The following is a 25043-nucleotide window of genomic DNA, read 5'->3' on the forward strand; positions in this document are numbered from 1 at the left end:
ATATTAATCTTTTAATTTAAAAAAAAAAGTAGAAAACGTGTATTAATTATTTTTAAACTTAAATATGAAATAATTATCGTGTTTATGATTTTGGTTTGATGTAATTAAAAAATTAGAGGGTGAAAATTGCATTGCATGATTACTTCTGCCGTAGTTACGGAAACACCACGGCGTGTTCCCCTGTCGTTTTAGGAACCTGCTAAAGGTACAAAATTTAGGGTTTTTTTTTTCATTTCAAAAATATTTTAATAAATTTTTATAATATTAGTTAATTATATTTAATTTTAGACATATTTTTAAATGATTATCATAAAAGTTAACATTCTTTTTCAATTTATATTTAGATTGTTGTAGTCTTTTGCTTATTAATTAATGTACTTAAATTGAATTATTTATTTAATATCTGACATGTATTTATCTTTGCTAGTTTATCCATAATTTGCAAATTATTCTTCATTAACTCAAAATAAATAACGAAAATGCAACCGATTAAAATTCAATTGAATTACACATATCTAAATCTTTAGAAATTAACCTATTCTTCAACCAGCAAGAAGATGATACTTTTTAAGATAAAAAAAAAAAAATCAAAACAAGAGTAATCAATGTATAATTATTATGTAAATATAGAAGTCACATATTATCTCTCCTCGTAATGAAATTCAGTTATCTAATATAATCAGAAATGTATATTAAGTTAATTTAAAATTAGAAAAAAGAAATAGGTTATATAATTGATGAATGATGATGCAAGTGTATATTAAAAATAGGATGGATTTAACAGATGACAGGGACAGTCTTTTTGACATTATATGTAAAACAAAACAAAGCCAAATGTAATTTAGTTTACACTTTATGGATTTGGTTTTAGATAACAGTGAGGAGACCCTAAAGCTGTGTGTGTATTGAATAAAATGCATAATTGCCTGCATAATAAAATTGGTGTGTCTATGATTGAGTACCAAATGGAGTACAAACTCATGCGTTGGCATCTTTCTGGTTTTGTTTCTTTGTAGGTGCGGCAATAGCTATGTTATTCTGCATAATTTTATCATTTTTTCTGCATAACTCTATCATTTTTCTGCATAATTTATTCCTTCTTTCTCTCTACTCGCTACTTAATTTCACATTTAAAACTGGTTAACCAGTTTCAAGTTTCAACTGAAGCCGGCTTTTAGCTCACAACACAACACAAACACTCTCTGCACGTTCCTTCATCAAAAAAAAAGTTTCAAACTTTGCTTCACTTGAAACAAAAACCAGAAGGCATATCCTCTTTTAGCCATCCCTCTGATCCCGTTTTGTCCACTTTGGACCACTCAGTAAAGTTGCAAACTCAACATCCTCCTACCTTTTTTAATAATTCAAACCCCTCTTTATGGCATTCTTTTTCATTTCACTCTTAGATGCTTCTTTTATTGCATTCCTTGTTAGGTTTGAATCAATCAAATTCACTGCTCTGCTAACTTTTCCAACCATTTAAATCCTCTGCTGTACTCTCCTCTTTCTCTTATCAAACACTTTCCTTTTTTTCCTTTACCCTCTCACCCTTTCACCCTTCTTCCACCTTCCAAACTTTTTTTTCAACCAAATGGCCGTTGATCTTTGCTCAGAAAACTGCGGAGTTTCTTCCTCTTCCGTCAGTCCAAGAATCTCATTCTCACACGACTTTTCCCACTCTGATGTCATTCCCGTTGAGCAACTCCCTTTCAGATCAAATTTGAATTCCGGCATTGATTTTGATTTTTACGTGAGTGAGAGCTTCGAGCTTGAGTCATCTTCAGCTGATGAACTTTTCTCACACGGGAGGATCCTTCCCACTGAGGTGAAGAGAAAGAACGTTCCTGCAAAGCAAACGGTGCAATCGGCACCGAAGAATAATCCTCCATTGCCTCCTCCTTATGCTGCTTATGCTCCACCTAACACTATCTCAAAGAAAGAGAACCCCAAAGAAAGCAAGTGTTTGAACGATGAAGTGTACGAGAAGCAAAGTTCCAAGTCCTTCTGGATCTTCAAAAGAAGTAGCAGCTGTGGAAATGGACACAGAAGGAGCTTCTGTCCCTTGCCACTTCTATCGAGAAGCAATTCAACTGGGTCATCAACACCGAGTGTTAAGAGGAATAATCCACTCTCAAAGGAGGGTGTTGTGAATGTTAAGCCAAATTCCCAGAAACATTCTTCCACAAGGTTGACTCACCCCTACGTGGGTTATTATCAAAAACCTCCGTTGAGTTACAAGAATCATGGATCCTATGGTAGCAGTGTTAGAGTGAATCCTGTCCTGAATGTTCCTCCTGCAAACCTATTTGGTTTGGCTTCAATCTTCTCCGGCAATAGAGACAAGAGCAAGAGGCAGCATTAGTTTTCTTGGGGTCGGTCTATGTTGTTTTTTCTTAGGTTTACCAGTTACCATGTGAACTAGAAAAAAAAAATGAGGTATAGGTAAAACTTTGAATGGTGAATGGTTTTGCATCGTGAAGACAAAGTGGTACAAAGAGAGATGCGTGTGAAGGTGATGGACAAGAATGATATAATGCAAGCACATGTTTTGGGGCACAAAATGACAGGTAACTGTTGTTTTCGTGGCTGTACCTTGTTGTTCCTCTACTTTTGTTCTTTGGACTATGTGTAAATACATTGACTTTCATTTTAGTATCTCTTCTTCCTCTGTTACCCTGCATCTCTCTTTCTCTACATCGATAAGAGCCTAAATGGAAAAATTAATCATGCATTGTCTCATTCAGTCACGTCAGATTCTACAAAATTTACGTTCAAAGTAAATCTATGTTTAAAACCCAATCTTATTTATTTGGATAAAATATCCTTCATCTTAAGATTAGTCTTAATCAAAATCAATAATTCTTTCAAATGAACACGACGTGTTTCTCTTCTGCATTCAGTTGTTGTTGTTGGTGTTGCATGGATTCATTATTTTCAATAATAATGCTTTCTGACTAAATTTTTCATGATGATTGTTCGAAGTTTAATTTACAAGTTAAATCCCCTATTGGATGCTTTTTGGGTGGCTTCAAATAAGTCAAATTGAACTTCAATTCCCAACAAAATAAGGCATTACTTCATGTTTAAAAAGTAGTAAGTACCTTGAACTTTAAGGAACCAACTACACAAACATTCTTCCGAAGAAATCTTCAACTATTTTTGTTTTGAAGATATTAATTTGTTGAAGAAAAGAGAAAAAGGTTAACCCTTAATAATAAGAGGTGTTGAAGGAGTAAAGACAAGAAGAATAAGAAGAAGAAAAAGGCAAAAAAAAAAAAAGCTTGAGACATAGTTGTAAAGAAAAGTTGATAGATGGAATAAAGAAGCATGAAAATGGACAAATAGAAAAGATGTGATTTTTATCCTTTCCTTTTTCCTTGCAAGGACAAATTCTGCGCTACTCAAACTTTGGTTCAAAAGTTTATTCAACAATGTGCTTTCAATCAACTAGGTACGTTCATTTTCAAGTCACTTCATACCATCATTATTCTTCGTCAATCTGCACAATTACCTGTTACTTTCAAAAATTTCATGACTTATAATAAGGTTGTGTTATTTTTTTGGAAAATGATATTTTCAGATTCAATTTTTATTCTTATTATTTATTTTTTGACGTGACGTAATTTATATGTATTATTAATTTTTTTAAAAAAATATAATAATAAATTAATCAATAAGTCATATTAAATTATATCTAAAAATAAAAGATAAGAGTCATAGTATTATTGTTTTTTTTTTATCTGACTGTTTTATTCTTTGAAAAAGTTCATAATTTATTTTCAACACATTTTGAATGCAGGTAAGTAATGTTACAAACTAAAATAGATTAAAATTTAGTATTTAATAAACAAATTTAATAAAAATGAAATTTAAAAATGTTAAATTTACAAAAAGTTTAAAATTGAATTAGAAAAATGAAAAGTAAATGAAGATGATTTATGATAATAAGAGAAGGATGATTGATGTGTGTGGAAAAGTAATGAAAGGATTTGTAGCAGTGGAAGGTAGAAGTCATATCAGATTGTGAAAAGAAGTAAAAGAAATGGAGATGCGAATTGCACACACTTTCTTGCCCAAAACCATCAATCATGTGACACTTTGAAATGAAGGTTGCAATGACAAAACATGGACGGTGGAAATCACATCTTATATAAATACTTCTTTCATACAAACTTTCTTCATTTTCTTCATAAATAATTTTTCGATTATAATAAAACTAAAATGTTTCTAACTTATTTTTATTTTGTTTCACTTACATTTTTTTCTTCGATCTTTAACCTTTTCTATTTTTACGTTTTAAAATTTGTTTCTGGCTTTTATAAAACATTTTTAGAAGTAAAAAAAACAATTTTTAATGAAATATTGTTGAAAATCTAATCTGGCTGTTTGAACTTAAAGATGGATTTTGAAAAGTAAATTTAGAAGGAAAACGAAGTGTATGTGAGATTGATTGGATTAAAAAAAAAATAGTTTTAAAAAAATTAAAAATTTATAAAATTTAGTAAATGATTTTCAAAAAAAATTGAAAATCTAATCTTTCTATTTGGGTTTGAAGATGGATTTTAAAAAGTAAATTTAGAAGAAAAGTGAAGTGCATGTGAGGTTGTTTAAATTAACAGAAAGACATTAAAAAAATTAAGAAATTTAAATTTAAAATTTATGAAAATTAGTAAATGGTTTAGAAATTAAGATTTAAGATTTAGGATCGAAAATAAAATGTATAATTTCATTATTTAAGGTTTTGAATTTGATATAATATCGATTCTTATATATGAATTCAACTCATATTTTATTATTGCGTCTCTCTGTATCCTCTTTGTAAAAAATCAACATCAAAAGAGGAAAGTTAAATATGAACATTATTTTAAAAGTCATTATCAATTAAAAAAAAATCATAGATCCCGGTTTAACTTAATTTAACATCAAATTTTTAAAAAGTTGCTTTTATATTTAACATTTTTGTAATTTAATATTATATTTAAATATAGTATATTTAGAATTGTGTGTGCAAAGCTTTTTCAGACCATTAATTTTGTTATTTCAATTTTTTTGTAAATTTGATCTTTACTATATTTCTTTTGTATACATATGACTTCAGTGCAAAACTTTTTCAGACCATTAACTTTGTTGGTTTATAATGTTGTAAATTTGATGTTACTATCTTTCTTTTATATACATATTGAAACCTAAATACAAATTCGGCTTAGATCAAAATTTTCTCTTGGATGACACTATTATTTTAAAAAAATTTACACTAATAATATTCATTCCTATTTACATGAAAATATACGTATATATAGTGTGAACGTAGTGTTGCATTATTAAATTTATCATATTAGCAAATTAGTACATTGAATTGATGCAAGGACCAATATCTTAAAAAATAAATACTTTAAGTATCACAATGAAAAATTTTAGATTGAAAAAGAAAACGATACAATTGGTTTTTTAGTGAATTAAAATAATTTTAACAATTCAGTTTGATATTTTGTTTTGTAAAAGTTCAATTTTAAGAATTTTAACTAAAATAAAATTAATCATAATATACTTAATTAAAAACTCTCAAACAAAAAGGAGAAAAAACTAAAACTACACCTGATTACCGGAAAACTTATGAGGAAGGCATCAACTTATATTGACAGTTCAGTTTTGCAGGTCACTTCCATTACATTTTTTTTTTACTTCAGGATTATTATTATTATTATTATTATTATTATTATTATTATTATTATTATTATTATTATTATTATTATTATTATGGGTTAAATATAAATTTTAAAATTAGATAATTTCGAAATTTTGGACCAATATAATCCTAACAAAATACGTGAATTTGATGTTTGGTACATATTTCATGATTGTATTTGATGTTCTTTATATTGTTTGACACATTTTTTTAATGTTAAGTCAAATATTATTATGAAACACGTTTAAAATGTCAAATAAATTTAATAAAATTTGATTAAAATGACTAAATTTACATATTTTGAAAAATGAAGGACTAAATTGGTCCAAAATTTTGGAATGGAATAATTCCAAATTTACTGAAAGGACCAAAAACATATTTAACCTATTATTCTTATTATTATTATTATCATCCTAAGAAAAAAATTATATAAATATTTTCTTAATAAAAAATGTTTTAATACATATGTCATATTTCTAAAGTTAAAAATAAAAATAAAAATTCATAATATATCCCATATTAAAATATTGTTTTTATTAATAAAAAATTCATATAAATATCTGGTATATATTGATAGATAGCTATCACGTTCTATAAAATTTATCTACTGAATTAGCTTATATAAAATGAAATGCAAAATAATTTATTGTTTCCTCTAAAATTGGTAGCACTGTACATGTGGACGAAAGATATGTGTAATTTAAGTCGGTGCAAGTTGAATGTTTTTCCATGTGCATATTAATTTTTTTTCTTGTATAAACCATACCTATTCTGTATCAATACTATTCTAATTATACAGAATTATCTTTAACAACAAAATCCCTTCCAAAAATATTTAAAATATTTATGTATTCGGAATTTAAATCGGAGAATATTAATAAGGATATAAATACTTGATTTTTTTTTTTGTTTGTTCACAAAATGAGTAAATTATACAATCAAAATAGGAACAAAAATAGTAAGCAATGTATATGATGTGATGGGTATGCAGGTAGTTCAGACAAACACATGACTTGAAGAGTATAGTGTGCCCTACCGTGCTGGTAACGAAAACCTCTTATCAACATCAAATACAAAAATTTAATTAATAATTTAATTTATATATTTAGGTTTTTGGCTCGTCTTTTATTATTATTATTTTTAATTATTTATTAAAATATATTTATTTTTTTGTAAAAAAAGTTATTATTGATATTTAAATTAAATTGACGTTAACTTTAAGAGTGTTACACATATAAATCTAAGTCTAAAATTTATGACATTTTCCATTTAAAAGTACCATGTGACAAAATTATGGATTTTGACAAATTATACTTTTTTAAAGGATGTTAACATTAATCTAACAAAAAAAAAAATCATATTAATTTCTTTTACGAAAGATAGACTTCATCGAATAAAAATAAATATAAAGACCACAATATTAAATTAAAAGTCTAAATATATATAAAAACAAAATTACTGATTAAACTAAAATACAAATGAAATTCAAAAGTTTATATTATATATTTTTATTCGTATATTATCTAATTGAGTATTTGATATATGTGAATTTATTGAAATCAATATAATTGCAGTCATAATATCACAAAAAAAATTACTTTTTGATTTAGGATTAGTAACAAAAATTACTCTTTGATACTAAAATATTGGTTGAAAAAAAAAATGGTTGGACAAAAGAAAACAATGCATGTATCTATCTTCTTCGATCCAAATTCTTGACACTAACAGGTCATAAACTATTGTCACCCAAGTCTAAGACCAACAGCATGTGATATCTTATTCATATGCTGAGTACAACAGACACAGTACATAGAACTCTTCTGTCTCCATTTCATATTGCTAAGGATGTAAGCATAATGTGAAGTTAATAATCACAAAATAATTTCATTCTAAATCAATAACATAATTACTTGACTTAAAGTTTGATAAGAAAGACTAATATGCTTAAACACAGTGATGAAAAGAAAAATTAATGTATGCATATAAAATATGGAATTTATGAAAGTCATAAAAAATCTCTTTTGTGTTGTTATGTAAAGAAAAAATTATTCCAACCTGTACAAATATTCTTAGTCCATCTTTCATCTTGGGTCTTGCTTTTCACAATCATGTTGTGATCCTGTCTCTCTTTATATTGATGCAGTTTTATAAATTAGGATGGGTAACATCCATAATGTACCATTAATAAATGAATAATACAGTACATGTCCTCTTTGACTTTTCCTCCTGTATCATTGCACTGATATTTTTTATTTTTACATCCTAAGCATATTTTACTTAATCTATTATAAACTAATATAAGTGTAATTATATTTGCTTGGATGGTAACTATTGGATTGATGAATATATTTTTTAAGTCCATATCATTAGGGTATGTCTTAGAATAGGTGTGTGGTTATTTAATAAATTTATTGTATACTAAGGATGTTTCTTACTTAAAACATTTTAAGTTTATTTGACTTTTTTTTCTTTTCTTGTAGTGAAATACGGTGAAATTTAGGTTAAATTGTTACTTTGAGAATGTAATTAGGAAGTTTGGGAGTTTTGTCTGTGTTGTAAGAATTTTCACATATTATTATTTTGGTTAAAATACTCTTTTAGTCTATATTTTTGTTGAAAAATCTCAAATAGGTCCTAAGATTTTTTTTAGTCTCAATTAGATCCATATTTTTGAAAATGTGTAACAATTAGGCCCATTTCGTTAATATGATGTTAACGGTATTAAGGACATGCCACGTGTCAGCTCCTCATTTTTTTGAAGTTTTATATTGAATTTTTTATTTTTTTAATTTTTTAATTTTTTTTTGAAAATTATTCATGTCACGTGTCACATCAATATTGTGCCACGTGTCAAGTCAGTAAGGTGACACGTGTCAAGTCATTGTTTGAATCTCAATTTGGTCCATATATTTGTTATTTTAATTATATTTTAGTCCATTTTTTTTTAATTTTCAATTTCATCTTCTCCAAATTGAGATCAAATTTAACTTTTATATAAATTTTATAATGATATTTTTATTAAACAATTTTAATAATATTAATTTTATTTTATATTTTGTTTTAAAATTTTAAAATATTTATTTTAACTTGTTACAAAATTGTTTTAAATAATTTATATACAAATGTTAGAGTTGGTTTAAAAATAAAAAATTTATAAATTTAAATATAAAATTTTAAAACAATTTTGTAAAAGGTTAAAATAAATATATTTAAAATTTTTTTAAAAAATGGACTGAAATGTAATAAAAATAACAAATATATGGACCAAATTGAGATTCAGATAATAATTTGACACGTGTCACCTTACTGATGTGACACGTGGCACAATATTGACGTGACACGTGGCATGAATAATTTTCAAAAAAAAATAAAAAATTAAAAAAGAATTAAAAAAAAAATTATAAAAAAATTATAAAAAAATCAAAAAAATGTGGAGTTGACACGTGGCATATCCTTAACACCGTTAATATCATACTAACGGAATGGGCCTAATTGTTACACATTTTCAAAAATATGGACCTAATTGAGACTAAAAAAAATCTTAGGACCTATTTGAGATTTTTCAACAAAAACATGGATGAAGGGAGTATTTTAACCTATTATTTTTTTAGTGGTTTTTCTCTGTATTTGAAATTTTTACATTTTGTTCTTGTGTTGATTGTGTTGCTTATATTTATTTGTTTGTGGAGTGATTGAGTAGGAAACATTGATTTTTACCAACAAGTGGTATCAAGAGTCTTTGGTTGGGTAGGATTTTTTCTTAACATCAAAATTATTAATTCCTTGCTAGAGAATCATCCTTGGTTGCAATGATATTTGCAAGGGCGGTCAAGTGTGACATGGATAAATTTAATGGAAGGATCAACTTTGGCTTGTGGCAAACTCAAGTCAAATATGTGTTGATACAATTCTGGATTGCACAAGACTTTAAAAGGAAAAACTTCTAAATTGGAGGAAGAGAAGTGGGACTTGAAGGCTTATATCAGGCAAAGAGCATCTCAAATCGGTTGTTGTTAGAGAAGTTTCATAACCTACGCATGAGTGATGATACAAAAATCTCTAATCATCTTAGCAATTGTCTCTAAACTAGAGATGATTGGAGATAAGATTGAAGAAGAAGATGTAGCTCTAAGGCTCATTTGGTCTCTTCCGTCTTCTTACGAGCTTATCAAGCCAGTCTTGATGTATGAAAAGAAAACCTTGACCGTTAATGAAGTTGCTTGTAAGATTTATTTTGAAGAAAGGAGGATGAAAAGTGATGAAAACATGTCAACTAACTCTATAATCACCGTTAGGAGTGGAACACATGTGAACAAGAACTACAAGAAAAAAGTAATATATTGGAAATGTGGAAAATCTAGGCATCTAAAGAAAAATTGTCCAAATGGAGGAACATCATGGAAAGATAGTCATATTTAAAAGGAAGAAAGAGCTTTTTACATTATTATTCCAATTGAACCTGTTATGTGGACGATGAGGGAAAGCAAACCATGAGACCAGATGAAATTGATCTTGATAAGTATGGAACTGATTCATACACATATATTTTGATATATCGATTCCAGAAAAAGAAAACAAGGAATTGATCCTATACTATAATGTAAAGTAAAAATTGATTCTTATTTAAGTTTTACAAAATAAAATTTCTCTTATATATTGTATTTCTGGTACATCTTGCATTTTCTTATTAGCTTTTTCGAACATAGATCCTAAAATATATTGAGAGTTCGTGTTTCTATTGGCTCTTATTCTGTCATGGGTTGAAACCAAATCTAACGTGAATCTGTAGCAGATTTGTGTGCAGTCTAAATCTAACATCGTAAAAGATAAATCATTGGAATCCAATTAGTATATAAGAACAGTTAAGAACAACGATGATTCGATTGGACACTCTATAAAACTTCACTTTCAGGCACTCTTCTTGTGACCACACTACTTTATTCACTACCACACACATATTTTTACCTTTGTTACTGTTTTGCCCTTCTTTTGAACATGGGTCCACCAAAACTCACGTGTAACTTCTATACTTTGTTTCATTTTTTTTATTCAACACCACCTTTTACTTCATAATAGTTACCATATATAGCCAACAAACAATGCATTTCACTCACTGTCAACAATATATTTTAATTATTACTACTTTACAATTTATTCATAAATTAACATAATATGATGAATCGATTAATTTCATAAAATGCTTAGAAAGATTTTAACCCCAAAAGTGTAGCACATTACACTGTGCATTCTGCATTCTCACACCCTTTTCTTGGTGAAATAATTGGTAATAATAACGGAAAAGAAGGAAAAAAAGTTTAGAATGATTAATGGTATCCTTTTCGAACTTTATGCCATTGCAAAGTGTTCTGCTTCAGTTTCATCACTCATTCCTACAAAAGATAAATGCTCTTTGTTACTTATCAAAACTTATCTACATATATGCCGTTTTTCTTTGGTTAAATATGTTTTTTTAACTTCAATTTTATACCAATTTAATTTTTTATTTCTAGAAATGTGTATGTTTACTTTTTTTTATTAAATTTTATTAAATTTATTTGACAGTATTGAAACATAGATATATCAAACGGTGTAAATAATTCAAATACTATCATAAAATATATTTGAAATGTCAAATAAACTTACCAAAATTTAATTAAAAAAATTAAATTCAAATACTTTTAAAAATGAAAGATTAAATTAATCAAAAATTTTGAAAAAAAATTAAATTGGTTAAAATTTTGGAAAAAAGATTAATTTTAAATTTTACTTGAAAGAAAAATATATTTAAATTTTTTTTTTTTATAAATTTAGATGAGTGTGATGAAAAAAGAGCGTAAAGCATATGTCACGGTGACAAGAAAGAGCGAGTGGAATGAGGGCGCGTGAATTAGAAGCATGAAAAGCGATGAATTGGCGCCCCCATAGCGCAGAATAGCAGAGAGACGTAGACCCAACGTTACCCAACAAACCAGACCACTGTTCCCTGTTTGTTGTCCCGATGACGAAAATATTAATATTTTTGGGTGTGTTGACCGATGCTTGCATGCGCATGGGTGTCCCAGTTGTCTGGTTCGCCTTATCCTATGCACCCATGACACACTCTCTTATTCCCACGCGCCTCACTACCATAACCACAAGAACCTTACCTTACCTTAACTTTTTGGTTTGCAGTAGCATTAGCAGCATTGGTGCTGCTTGTGATTTAACTTGCCATGTAATTGTATTACTGTTCTGGAAGGGTATTTGCCTTTTCTTTTTTCTGTGTGCCTTGTGACGGTGTCGTTTTTTGCATCAAGAGTTGCTTTCTGCCTCAGTCTTTTCGTGGCTGTCACAGAGGTCGAGCAGAGTTGTTCCCATGTCTTTTGTGGATAACATTATTGTACCTTGTTTCCATAAGTGAGAGTCAGGTTTTGCAACTGGGTACCTAAAGGGAAGAGAAAGCTGCTTTCTTTTTTCCTCTTTTTTTGTTTTGTTTTCTTGGCCAGGGAATGTGAAGAAGTTCTTTTCTCATCGGTGTGAAAGAGAGAGAGAGAGAGAGAGAGTTTTCTGAAAACTGAATGCGTTTTTTGGTTTTAACAATGTAGAGTAGAGTAGAGAAGAACGACACCCTTTGCTGAGGAAGGTGGTTTTGACTTTTGGTTCCATTACAGTGTCGGTGGTTCTGGGGAGTGTTGCAGAAATGAATGATTCCACGGCGAAGAATTTGGCCATCACGGAGAGGAAGGTGCAGCAGAAACCGGGTGGTTGTGTTGGCATTTTCTTTCAGCTCATTGATTGGAAGAGGAAACTCTCCAAGAAGAAGCTCTTCTCCAAGAAGCTTCTTCCTCCTGGTTAGTTTCTTAGTAAATCTACGTTCATACGATGTAATAGTATTATTCAGTATGATATGAATTTGGCCTGAAATGTGTTCTTGGTTTGTGGTGACTGATATGTGTTCTTGTTGTTGAGTGTTTATCAGCTCGTGCGAAAAAGTTCAAGGGGGATGAAAAGATGCCAAATTCCAAGATTCACTTGGTAACATTCTATGCTTGAGTGGTTGTATGAATTCTTTTTTTCTATTCTGTTCAGTGTTTGGCGCTAACGATTGTTTCGTTTGGGTATTGTGGCTATGTTCAATATGCAGATTGCTAATGAGAACAGTGGAGGTTTCCCAAGTGCTAATAAAAAAGGTGGGAATCATGGCGTAGATGTAGAGCAGAAGAGTGAAATGCGAGTTCCGAGTCTGGTAGCCAGGTTGATGGGTCTAGAATCTATTCCGACCGCTCAGCGAGATAAGTCCAAGAAAGCGTTGTGTGCTGATGAGAAGAACGAGTCTTTGGGTGGTGAGCATTGTGAGTTGGAGAGGCAAGGCATGGGTTTGGAAATGGGAGTTGTGAAGCATGATTCAAGACCTCAGAAGCTTCAGAAAACCGGGTCCTATGAGAGAAGGGCAGTGACTAGATTTGGAGCTGAGGCTTTCCAAATTAAGAATGTATTATCACGAGGAAGAAAGTATCATCACCATCATCATCATCATCCGAAGCTTGCTTCTTCTTTGAAGAGCCCGAGAATTCCTTCCGGAAAGAGTGCTTCTCGAAGCTCTAGGTTAATAGGAGCAGCTACTAAAATTTTGGAGCCTGGACTGCAAAGCAGAAGTAGGGCCAAAGGTTCTCTTACATACACTGCTTCCATGTACCCTCCCAAGACTGGTATTATGACCAATGATGTGCAAAATCAATCTTGTTATGAAGCTGGCTCTTGCAAGCAATTGATGGAGCAGACCTCTTGCAAAAACTGTGGTAATCTGCTAGATGTAGTTGACTGCAGGCTTGAGGTTGGGGGAGAGCCACTGGATCCTCCACCCGTTGTTTCAGATGTGATCACAGCTACCTCTATGGAATCATCAGAGAAGAAGGGAAAGTCATTCACTTCCCTTGGACATGACAGAGATGTAGTTCTTCTGAGAAGCCAAGAAAAGTTCATTTCTCTTGATACTGAAGAGAAGGGGAAAAATAATGCACATAAATCATGGAATGAGCCCACTGTTAGAAGATTGTCAATGCCCCATGATTGTCTACCTAAATGGAATTCATCTTGCCAACCATCAAGGACCCTGGAGGATGATGCATCTTCTTTTCGCCCAAAACACAAAACTCAAACACAAGAACAGATGTTAAGCAGTGAAAGATATTCATCTGGATCTACAATGAGCGATATGCAAGTAAAAGGGGTGTCATCATCTACGAGTGATATGAATGGTGCTAAAGACTTTGTTTCTATGAATAGAAGTCTTACTGGTCGAACAAGGACAAGATCACCAACCAAAGCTGATAGTTCTAGATTTGACCTAGAGAGAAAACCGTACAGTCGACAGCATAATTCTTTGTCTCACGTAAGAACATTAGAGAGAAAAAGAAGGATCCCACATGCCACTCAACTAGAAGGCACAGGTTCTGTTTATTCAGTTGGTGCAAAACAGAGAAATCTCCATTCTAATGGATTGGGTGGCAAAAGGAGGGACTCCAGTGCTTCTTCCTTGAACAATTCTATTATAAAAAATAAACAAGTTGCTCAAGGAGAACGAGTTATTAAGGTTAAGGACAACAAGATCAATGATGTAGTGTCATTTACATTTAATTCCCCCCTGAAGCAAAAGATAGGAATAACTGCCGAGAGGGAAGAGACAAGCACTGACAATGAGAGTATTAAAAGGCCTAAACCCTTGAGAGTTGATGCTTTAGGTGCCTTTCTAGAACAAAAATTGAAGGAATTGACCTCTCAAAGGGACGAAGAATTGGCTACAGGTGTTCCGCCTAAAAAATCAAGTGCCATGATTCTTCAAGAGCTGATATCTGCTTTAAGTTCAGAGCATTTGATCTGTCATGATGGTCATCATGTGTTTAATGAAAATGTTGGTTTGCATGTAAGTCTTTTCTGTCTATATTGTCTCACTGCTTCAAAATTTAGATTCTCCTGTCATTTTGCATTTGTTATCAATCATCTTTTTATAATATCCAGTTGCTCAATTTCATTGTGAATTTGTAGTCAATGTTATCTACGTGTCTTGAGTCTAAGCAAGAAAATATAATTAGATGGTACTGCAGCTTGAAATGCTTTTATATCTTATTTATGATTATGTTTATGAGCATTCTCCATTTGTGGCTATTTGTGTCAGTATAAATGACAGACTGCGGCAATGGAGGGAGGGTGTCACATTTTTTTTCTCTTTCATTTGCATCAAATTATCGTCTGGTATCTTACTATATTGTTTATTATTCGTCCTGTGTATAGAAAAGGAAGGAACATGTTATTTTTTAGTATAGTGAGGCATACTAATGGAACATGGTATCAGATGTACTAAACTTTGTGCTGTAATTCTCATATGCTTTTGGCCCATTGGTGGAAAATTGGAATTCTGACATGATCTTTGCTTTATTTTCTTCTCAGTATGGGGAAAAACAAGAAAGGTTATTAGGAACCTCTTGCAATGGTAATCATCTCAGTCCTGGATCTGTTTTGGAAGCTTCCTTTTCTTCCAGTAGTCTGGATGAAAGCTCAGGTAAAGAAGAGTTTCAATAAACGTGATTTATGAAAAAAACAAAAAATTCTGTGTATACATTTATTAAAGCCATGTACTTTTGACCAAGTTTCTCTTTTTGATGTGTATGGCCTTTGATTTAATTCCAGGGCATGGTTTTCACCCTGATTCCATGAATCACTCATGTTGTGGTCAACTAGAACATGATACCGAACTTTCAGATTCTGCAACATCCTTTACCAAAGGGAAGATAGGTGAGATACTGAGTGATCTTGTCAGCCAACTTCCCAGGGCATTGGAAAGTTTGCACACTTATGGGACAGAATTAACAATAAGCAAGCTTAACCATGTGAAGGATATTCTCTTGCATGCTGAGTTGGTGCTTGGAATTACAACTGATCGCAGACAGGATGAAGGGCCACAACTCATAATTCATCGGTTTCTCGTTGATGATCTTGAGAGCATGACTAGTGATACCATGTGGACAGATTTGAGTTGTGATGATTCTAAACAGAGAAAGGAACTGAAGGGTTTTCTCCTTGATTGTGTTGTGGAATATCTAGAATCAAACTGCAGCCTTTATTTTAACTCTGGATTCAGGGCATGGACAAAGTTACCCTTATGCATGAGAGCTGAGATGTTGGCTAAAGAGGTGAAGAGGGAGATCAACAAGTGGTTATCTATGGTTGGGATGGTACCTGATGAAATAATAGAATGGGAAATGAGCCACTCCTTGGGGAAATGGACTGACTTTGGTATTGAAGCATGTGAGGCTGGTGTTGATATAGATGGGGACATACTTCAGATTTTGGTTGATGAAGTTGTTGAAGACCTTGTAGGTTCCACTCATGGCTCCATCACCTTCTAAAGTTCCATTTTGCTGATCATGCAACATCTCACTAGTCATTTCTCTGGCGAGATGTAATCTAACAAGGTGTATTTTTTGTACAAATAGGATTATGTTTTGGGCTCTCTGAATTAGTGGACAAAATAACGTCCAGTGACCAAGTTTTTATTTTTTTTCAATTATATATGGCTGTGATTTGCGTAGTTTAGACACAAAAATATGAGTTAATGCATTGATAGCCAAGCCTTAAATCAAATATTAGTTAATGATGCTTTGATGACGAAAAGACAAACATCAAGGGGTGGATTGAACAAGGAGTGTGTGTTTGATTGAATCTTACTTATAATCTAGTTAAGTTTACTCTAAACACTTGAATAAATATTTTAGAGAGTTTATGATATGAAATTCCCTTCATTGCTTTTAACAAATTTCAATCAAAATCTTCAAGTCACTTAATGATTATTCAGTAAGAGTTAAACAGTTTATGAAAGCTCCATTTTTTGTAGTGCTGATAAACAGGATTTAGTCTATTTATTCAGTAAGAGATGATTAATAACAGTCTAACAAGGGAAACATGCTGCATATTTTAATATATTCCAAAGCACAGTAGGGAAAATCCTTCCCAATAAACACAGGAATATTAAAAACTATTATTCTCTCTATAACAGTGTCATGGTGATGGATAATTGGATACTCTCACAAATAATAAAAGCTTTACACTTACATGATAATAATGTAAGTAACTTCCTCCAAAAACCAATTAAAAATAAAAAATTCAAACTGAAACTTACAAAAAGAATGAACAGTGAAGATAACTATCACAAACCTACAAAAAAGAGAATTAAAAAAAAAAAATCAAAGGTTGAAGGAAACTCATTCATTGCACTCCAGTTTCCACACTCCTCAAATGTGCTGTCTGTACCCTATAACACTCTTTCTTGTCATCACTCTGCTACTCCTTCCTCCACCTCTACTCTCACCATTGATGGCATTAGCAGTAGCAGAGGACAAACTCTTGAGTTCATCAATGCTGGCATAGCTCTTCCTCGGCATGAGAACTCCACCACCCCTTTTCTTCTCACCTGCATTCGCTGACTTACTCCCTCTTGCACTCGACAAAACACCACACGCACTCTTCAAAGGAGGTGTCAACTCCATCAGAGTAGGTAACACGTTACCATTCACCGGCTTCCTATTCTCCTTCCTCAAAGCAGCAGAAAAGTCAGGAACAGACTGTGCCACAAGAGAGGAGGAGGACCCTTTTCTCCCAGAAACCCCACTACCTTGAAACTTCACCTGTTTCTTCCTCGGTGGGGTCAAAACCTTTGCTTCTACCTCCATTTCCACACCCTCTTCCTCTTCTTCATGCTCTTGCTGTCTCATGTTCTTCATGCGAAGCTTTCTTTCCCTCAGCTCAGCGTATGCTTGATATCTCGGTCCTCTCTCCAAGTCCATCATCAGAAAGCCTTGCATTTGCGCCGAGGTTAGACTGATGAGAGAGATGGTGTCAACGGTGGGGTTCGTGTGCTGTTGCAGAGAAACGTTGCAAGCCTCTGATATTGCCATGTTGTGTTCATTCGTTAAGAGGGTCATTTCCTTTTTTGTTGCTCTTATCGGAACTTTTCAGTGCTTTGTTCAGTAAAATATTTGAGTTCGCAACGGTCTAATAAATCTAAGTCCAACGTTCTAAATATGCTGGGTCCCACACGGTTGAAGAATCCCAGGTTCTCTTATTATCACTATTAATTGCTATTATAGACGTTTTTGTTGAGAAGAGGAAAAATATTTAGTATATTAAAAATATAAAAAATGGTTAAATATTTATTTACTATTGAGATAATTAGGAAATTTTAATTATTTAATAATTTAATAATTCTCTGTTTGCTAAATAACAGATTTTTTTGTGCTTTGAAAGTGTAACAACTAGGGTACCCCCACCCCATCAGTGTTCTGTACGGAAAGTGGATAAATCATCATACAACAAAAAGTTATAAAAAAAAGGTAGAGGGTGTGAAATCGAATTTACCGTTTCATGAATTATTAAAAAAAAAAAAAAATCAATGTTTGACTAATTTTGTCTGACAAAATTAATAATAATAACTGCTGCAAAAAATATTATCAGCAAAGAAATGAATGTGTCTCCAACAACTTCAGACAATTTCATCAATAATGACGGAAGTGTGTTAAAGGTATAATTTCTTAATATATATTCTTATTGACGCTCAGCTGTTAATTGAAATTAACTAAAAATATAATAAAATGATCATATGTTACTTAAATTTCTTAAATACAATCAATTAAAAACTGATGTTTTGATATGTGATGTAAAAGTGAAGTCATGAACTTAATTGAGGTACCAAGTTAGTAATGAAACAGGTGAATCATTAATTGGCCTTTTTATTGTGTGAATATAAGTTTAAATTTTACGTTTATATTCAAATGTTGAAATTGACAAGTGATATGGGTTTCAATTTCAACCCCCTTATATTAAAAATGTCTAACTTTTATGGCACCTATTTACTCAGTCATCTTTTCTTACACAACCCATTTACTAAAATAATCTACTTTTTCTTAAAGAAAAATTTTCACTATAATGTCTTTTCTCTTAAAATCTAAAATTATTGTCTTAATAGCAGTTTATAAATTAGGTAATAAACAGACTATTCTTTTATATTATATTTTGATCTAAAATATTTCCAGATTAACTATTCGAAATTATTTTTGAGATTTTAGATTATATTTTCTAATTACATAATCCAACTCATACTCTAAATATTTAGTTCAAAATTATATTTTAGGTTACATTATCCAAAATTATAACTCATATTATCGAATATAAAATTATTTCAAATTATATAAATAAAAAATACCATTTCAGATTACAGAACATTATGGAATAATAGAACAAACCACACCTTATCTGAGTATACTATGCAAACTAATTTAAACTCACTAAAATGCTTAATTAGATTTACCTTTACATTTATTTAAAACTTTATTTCATAGGGCCTAGTTCCGGAATCATCGGCACATGTACCATAGACAATGATGTTTGTTTTGGGTTCACCCTCTTGATCACTTACTATTTAGCATAACATTATTAGCTAGGTTTCCAAGGGTCAAAGGTTGCTTCCACATGCCCTACCATTTTCCATTTTCTTTGATTGGTCTATGCAACAACATCTTCCAGACTAGAATATGACCACTGACTGGTGTATGTGCTTTACAAAAAAATGCACTATTCATGACTCATGACAAGTTTCTGAGGTATAATTGCTATCTGCTAACATACACATCAATTTCATCTAAGCCAAAACTGGCTCATCCATTTGAGTGAAATTACACTTTATGGTACTTGTACTTTTGCCCTAAATTGAATCTATTGACATGCTGGTCAAAGCCTCTAAGCACAACTGTTCTTACAGCTACAACTCCTTGCTCCAATGAAGCATCAATCTGTCATTTGGAAAAGGAAAATCCTAATCAAATTTCAATTTAGACAAAAAGAATTGCACATCATAACTTATAACACAGTATTTGACAGACTTATCAGTATAAAGTGCAGTGCAATGCAATTATAACAGAACTGATTGATCTTCTGCAATTAAGTTCCAGTCAAAATAAATTGCAAGACATAGTATTATGCAAATAGCATAAGCACACAAAAAGGTGTATGCTATTATAAAAGAACTAAACCAATTCAAACTTGGTATAAGACTAGACCAAACCTGCTTTCGTTCCACAGAACTGAATTTTTGTAGAAGAAATGCTCTCAAGTCCATAGTTCCAGGAGGATTTCCAATTCCTACAAACACAAATTTGAAATTCAGTACTGCTGGAACAACTGAAGCAACCTTGTGAAGGTGACTGAGACAAGGAACTAACCTACTGCAAGTCGAGGAAAAGCACTGCAACCATCCAAATGGCCCATCACATTTTTCAATCTGTAGCAATGTAAAACCAGCTATAGAATTTAATATTTCCCATTACAGTAAAAATATACCAGTTCGCAAATTCATTTCTTTAAAACAAAATCGGTTTGTATTAGGATGATTTTCTTGGTGTGTTATCTATAAGTCATATGAGATACTTTACAACAGATCTTCACCATCAAACTGTATTGAAGTAAAAGTCTTATAAGAAAATTAAACAGCTACAATCCTATGTTTACAGAGATAGGATTCAAATCATTATTTTACTTCAAAGAAAACAGAGAATTAATGTTAGAACATAATAAGTGTCAATCAAGTTAAAATTCAAACAAAAGAATTCTACTCTAGAGTTTAAACCAAATGTGATAAAGCTGTGTTCACAAACCACCTCCTCAATAAGAAATTTCATTTTCTATCCAAGTGCCACGATTACTGAACCGACTGTAACCTTAAATTTTGATATTTCAATTTCTATCTTATGTCAAGAAGTTTAGAAAAGGCCTGTTCACCGTCTCTCTATTCATACAGAATATTTGCTAAACACATGATTCCAATTTCTGAAATCATGTTTTGTTCTGATATATAAAAAGTATTAAAATGAATTCAACAAGCATTACCCATTGTGATGTCCATGTCCACCTTTTGGCTGAAGCCTTAAAACACCATTTGGCAGGCTTGTTTCATCATAAACCTACATAAAATTTCCCGAAAACTTAGGCTAAATGAAAATTGCAAAACACATGTAAATTGTCGTTAACTGCTATTAAACAGAAGGTAAGAAATACATACTAGTAGAATATGACGCAAGGGTACTTGATAATATGCAGCAAGTGGCCCAACCTTCAAGAATATTAGAAATAAGATAAAATTAGGTACAAATTATGATGAAAACTAAAGTATGTGTATGCTTTATAAAAAATCTATCAAATATTTACGGTGAAAACTGACCGATTCCCCACTAAAATTCATGTATGTCTGGGGCTTTGCCAACAAAATTGGTACTTCTCCGATGGAACCTGTACAGATCACGGAAGAAAATGTAAGTCAGTGTTAGAATTTCCATGTAATTCAAAACTAGGAGGGAATGAACAAAATAAAATCAATGCTTAGGGGATGATGCACCTATTCCAATCAAGGCCTTTGACTGTATTGTGTTCATCTTAATCCCTTCTGCTTGAGAAAGGCTATCAATTATTTCAAATCCAACCTAATAGAGGGCAAACCATAAGATTCACTACAAATAGCAGTGTATTCAATTTCAAGCAATTTCACAAAGAACTGAATAATTACATTGTGCCTAGTGCCATGGTATTTGTTTCCAGGATTACCCAAGCCAACAATGAGCCAAGGAGTATATTCCACTTTAGCTCCATTACTTGTCTGTGATACCGAACAGCGAACAGAATGTCTTGTTTTAACAGAAGGTGTTTTCAAATAACGAGGATGACGAATGTTCCTGGGATAGCTTAAACAAAGGCCTGGGGCAGATGCTGCATGCAACATTGATCTGTCCAAAGATGAAAAGGATATGTAAGTGAGTATGAAAAAAAAACATCTCATTATATAATTGACCATAACAACTAAGGTGTCAGCAAACCCAATTTTCAGTAAAGTCACTTACAACCTCAACATTACACACTTTTGTTTGGACCAATGTTGTCAAACTCGTGTAACTCATAAGAGATATGCATACACCAAACACTATATTTATAGATATCAACGTAAATTAAAGATAAATCACAAATACTAAGATTGAATACATAACACCACTTCTTTCACAAGTCATTAAATAACTCGATAACTAATAAATTCATAATTGCTAAATACAAATCATGAACATAACAGAACACTCCAAATCTGAATGAAGAACAGAAGGAAAACCCCAACAGTTGGTATCACTCTCCGCGAAGAAAACCTATCATACAAAGGGATTCTTCCATAAAACGCTTTCATAAGGTTTTCAAACAAATCTAAAGTTTTAGACTGTACTATAACTAAAAGGAGATTACAAAATCATCATCACAAAATTAGGTGTAAAGGGTGACCCATTAAGAAAAAAATTGTTCAAAACAAACTACTGTATTCGCAATAAGTGTCCCAATAAGTAGTAAGAAAACCAAAAGCAATGAGCGAAACGGAAGAACAGACTTAGATGAAAAAAGAGGAGAAACTAAGGGAAATGAGAAGATAGTGTAAAGATATGTATGGGAAAATGAACAGAGACAGTGCTTACCGGATAGATAGTGTAGCAGTTGCAACTGCAATTGCAAACGAAACAAAATCAGAAAACAAAACACGAAAAATAGTTAGCGAATATCTTATGTTGTTCTTCACCCTTTCCCTTTCATCTAATCCTACGCTCTGTGATAAACCCTCCTTCCCAGCAGTTGGATTTAGTTCTCAATATCAAGTCCCAATTAAAGCCTCTCTTTTATATTAACCAAAACTACAACTCAACTCAACGTACTGAAAATTATTTCTAGCATAATATAATTCCTAAATTGATAATTAAGCAATTGCATAATTACCTAATTTGATGATCGCTAATAGAATTGATGTTCTAGAGGTACGTACTGTGTTTTATATAAATATTACGAACGATCATATTTTTTACTATTAAATTTTGATAACTTAATAATTTTATCTTATAACATGATATGTTATTTTTTTAATGACTTTGAAATATTGAGAACGAGAAAATTGAAAAATTACTTAAAATATATTACTTAAAAATCATAAAAGATAAATTCGAATATTAATTAAAAAAAATAACACAAATTTGTACATGTAAAATATCAGCCAAATATAACATTAATAATTATTATGTTTTACGGTTTTGATTATTATAATGCCATTTCTTATTATTGTGTTACTATTTATATACTATTATGTGTAATTATTTGCCATGACAAGTCCAAACAAAAAGAAAAAACACAAGAATAACTAAAAAATTGATTGAATCTAAAAAAATTTACATAACTTGACCGACGTGATTTAATCCAATTAATCAAATTTATATTGGTCTATAAATGGTTCAATTTACAAAGAAATTATTAAAAAAAATGGTTGTTTTGAGTTTGAATGTTATTCTAGGTAATTAACATTTGCCAAGAAGAAGAACAACTCCCTCTATATATATATACATAGATAGATATATCTTTAGTAAGAAACTTTAGTAAAATAAACTTTTGGTAAATGTAAAAAGTAATAGTATATATAAGTTTTACCATAACTAAAACCAATTTGGACTCATTTTAATTCGAATATTTAACAGGGTGTGATATGTAATATATAATTGCACATGCATCTTCTATTCAGCAACGACAGCACAGAAGACAATTATGGAGAAAACCCCCCAATTATGCTGCATTTACTTTCTGGAATAGATTGTATCATCAAAGTCAATGCATGTTTTAGAAAGATAATCGACGCTTAATAGAATCTCGTCAAAGAGGGGGTGCTATATTTCAGTGCCTCTGTCATATACATGTGCTAACAAAACAACCACACAAACCACGTTTTCTTTGAATGTAAAAATTTCAACATCATGCATAAATCTAACAAAAATCTATCCGTAGGATCTAATCTGATATAGTTTTTTTTTTTTTTTTTGTGTGTGGAGGTTGAAATTGTAACCTTCGGACTATGATGTTTTTTGGGGTTATATTGAATGTAAGACTGATCAAGTGGTCCATTTTGTATATAAATAATATCCTAAATGTGAATGACCCGTGACATGTATTTGTTCGAAACGGATCTCGATTTAGAAGTTTATCAGATCGGCATGAAAAATGTATAAAAATATCTCCCAACGACTCTAAATACTTATATAAAATTTACATTGGCATTAAACTCAGAATACAAGGCTGTTCACACATGGTGCTAAATTGAATGAAAAATTAATCTACCTCACAAAATAACTCATAGGCTAAGATGCAAATCCAAACCACCACCACCGTTGAAACTGTGGCTGTTGAAGCCACCGATCTCCGGCGGAGGATTGCGGTTGCGGTGGCCAAGGCCACCAGTGATGGAGGCACCGGCTGTGGCATAGACTCGTCTTCCTGGAGTCACAAAAGCCACTCCCGAGTCATACGCACCACCACCTGACCATGCATGTGGTGTGCATAGCCACGATAACGGTGGCTGAGACTGTGGTGAGAAGGTTGATATGATGGTGTTGTGAACGTGGGAAGCCACAAACCCGTGAGCAGCTTGCATTTGAGCACGCTTCAAGAGCTGTCTCTCTTTCTTGTGCGCGTTTTGGTGCCCTCCAAGTGCTTGTGAGTTTGCGAATTCTCTGAAGCAGTACTGACACTCGTATTTTCTTGCGATGAAAGGCTCAGAATCGGAACCTGCTTCATGATCATGAGTTTGATCTTCTGGGGACTTGTTAATGTTGATGCCAAAGAGCTTTAGGGGTGGGGTATTAGTGGTGGATTTTGCATGGTATTCAACTTCAGCCATGATGAGTTATGAGAGGGAAATTAAGATATCTCTGTTGGAAAGAAAAGTGATTAAGAAGATGATGCAGAAAAGATGCACCAAAATATGTGGTTAAGCACTAACTGTGGGCATGGATGTGTGTGTGAACTACAAAGTATGAGAGGCTTTTATAAAAGGGTTCAAGTGCATGCTTGGAAACAAGAAAGCATAATAAACCTTTGTTGGAATAAAAAAATGGACAAGTGAGACTTTGCTGTGAAAGTTTCAACAGATGAAACGAAAACCAAAGCACCTTTACGTATACGATTTTTAGTATTTTATGTTTGTGGAAGTAGCTATTATATTAGGGTTGGGTAATGGCCATAATATAGATAAGTTTACACAACACAAGTAATCCAATTCTATTTCTTTTATAATCGAGAAACTTGCAGTGTTTTGTATTTTTGGCTACGAAATTAACACTTTTGTAAAATTATCAAACCTCATCTGCATGATCAAGCGAGTAATGCATCTTGTTATAGTTTTTGATTCAATGGTAAGACTTGATGTAACATTTCTGTCCTTAATAATTCTCGTACAATTTAGTAATTTATGTAATAGAAAACTGATAGAGAT

General features: G+C 31.7%; 5 protein-coding genes across 6 annotated transcripts; 2 read left to right on the forward strand and 3 right to left on the reverse strand.

The window, feature by feature from the left end:
* The first annotated feature begins 955 nt into the window (after positions 1–955).
* Positions 956–10123, forward strand: LOC114184077. Of its 2 annotated transcripts, XR_003604544.1 has the most exons (3): positions 956–2567; positions 3385–3451; positions 9477–10123. XR_003604544.1 is itself a non-coding variant. In XM_028071317.1 (1 exon), exon 1 carries the CDS (start codon positions 1592–1594, stop codon positions 2360–2362), a length of 771 nt encoding a protein of 256 aa, XP_027927118.1. In that variant the 5' UTR covers positions 956–1591; the 3' UTR covers positions 2363–2673. The 2 variants fall into 2 exon arrangements, 1 of the variants encoding a protein (XP_027927118.1); XM_028071317.1 differs by lacking the exons at positions 3385–3451; positions 9477–10123 and having other exon boundaries at positions 956–2673.
* A 1689-nt stretch (positions 10124–11812) lies between these two features.
* Positions 11813–16361, forward strand: LOC114185082. Its single transcript, XM_028072583.1, has 5 exons — positions 11813–12516; positions 12645–12700; positions 12810–14588; positions 15113–15224; positions 15353–16361. Exons 1-5 carry the CDS (start codon positions 12366–12368, stop codon positions 16069–16071), a joined length of 2817 nt encoding a protein of 938 aa, XP_027928384.1. The 5' UTR covers positions 11813–12365; the 3' UTR covers positions 16072–16361.
* Positions 16362–16676: 315 nt separating this feature from the next.
* LOC114184047 lies at positions 16677–17680 on the reverse strand. Its single transcript, XM_028071281.1, has one exon. It carries the CDS (start codon positions 17641–17643, stop codon positions 16954–16956), a length of 690 nt encoding a protein of 229 aa, XP_027927082.1. The 5' UTR covers positions 17644–17680; the 3' UTR covers positions 16677–16953.
* A 1496-nt stretch (positions 17681–19176) lies between these two features.
* Positions 19177–22447, reverse strand: LOC114183494 (chloroplastic group IIB intron splicing facilitator CRS2-B, chloroplastic). Its single transcript, XM_028070525.1, has 9 exons — positions 22216–22447; positions 21273–21489; positions 21105–21189; positions 20931–20998; positions 20772–20822; positions 20600–20673; positions 19936–19994; positions 19779–19855; positions 19177–19506 (listed from the first exon to the last, which is right to left on the reverse strand). Exons 2-9 carry the CDS (start codon positions 21483–21485, stop codon positions 19390–19392), a joined length of 744 nt encoding a protein of 247 aa, XP_027926326.1. The 5' UTR covers positions 21486–21489; positions 22216–22447; the 3' UTR covers positions 19177–19389.
* A 1297-nt stretch (positions 22448–23744) lies between these two features.
* LOC114184056 (zinc finger protein 6) lies at positions 23745–24681 on the reverse strand. Its single transcript, XM_028071293.1, has one exon. It carries the CDS (start codon positions 24447–24449, stop codon positions 23904–23906), a length of 546 nt encoding a protein of 181 aa, XP_027927094.1. The 5' UTR covers positions 24450–24681; the 3' UTR covers positions 23745–23903.
* Between the last annotated feature and the right edge of the window lie 362 nt (positions 24682–25043).

This window comes from Vigna unguiculata, chromosome 5 (genome assembly GCF_004118075.2).
Source record: "Vigna unguiculata cultivar IT97K-499-35 chromosome 5, ASM411807v1, whole genome shotgun sequence".
Taxonomy (NCBI): domain Eukaryota; kingdom Viridiplantae; phylum Streptophyta; class Magnoliopsida; order Fabales; family Fabaceae; genus Vigna; species Vigna unguiculata.

What these genes read in the sequence shown, in the direction of transcription:
- LOC114183494 (XM_028070525.1), bottom strand. Translation starts at nt 21,485, where the DNA reads ATGTTGCATGCAGCATCTGCCCCAGGCCTTTGTTTAAGCTATCCCAGG. An exon ending in TGAATTTTAGTGGGGAATCG is followed by an intron (nt 20,823 to 20,930) that starts GTCAGTTTTCAC and finishes ATATTCTTGAAG; the next exon opens with GTTGGGCCACTTGCTGCATA. An exon ending in GTTCTGTGGAACGAAAGCAG is followed by an intron (nt 19,507 to 19,778) that starts GTTTGGTCTAGT and finishes TCCAAATGACAG; the next exon opens with ATTGATGCTTCATTGGAGCA.
- LOC114184056 (XM_028071293.1), bottom strand. Translation starts at nt 24,449, where the DNA reads ATGGCTGAAGTTGAATACCATGCAAAATCCACCACTAATACCCCACCC.
- LOC114184077 (XM_028071317.1), top strand. Translation starts at nt 1,592, where the DNA reads ATGGCCGTTGATCTTTGCTCAGAAAACTGCGGAGTTTCTTCCTCTTCC.
- LOC114185082 (XM_028072583.1), top strand. Translation starts at nt 12,366, where the DNA reads ATGAATGATTCCACGGCGAAGAATTTGGCCATCACGGAGAGGAAGGTG. An exon ending in CAAGAAGCTTCTTCCTCCTG is followed by an intron (nt 12,517 to 12,644) that starts GTTAGTTTCTTA and finishes AGTGTTTATCAG; the next exon opens with CTCGTGCGAAAAAGTTCAAG. An exon ending in TAGTCTGGATGAAAGCTCAG is followed by an intron (nt 15,225 to 15,352) that starts GTAAAGAAGAGT and finishes ATTTAATTCCAG; the next exon opens with GGCATGGTTTTCACCCTGAT.
- LOC114184047 (XM_028071281.1), bottom strand. Translation starts at nt 17,643, where the DNA reads ATGACCCTCTTAACGAATGAACACAACATGGCAATATCAGAGGCTTGC.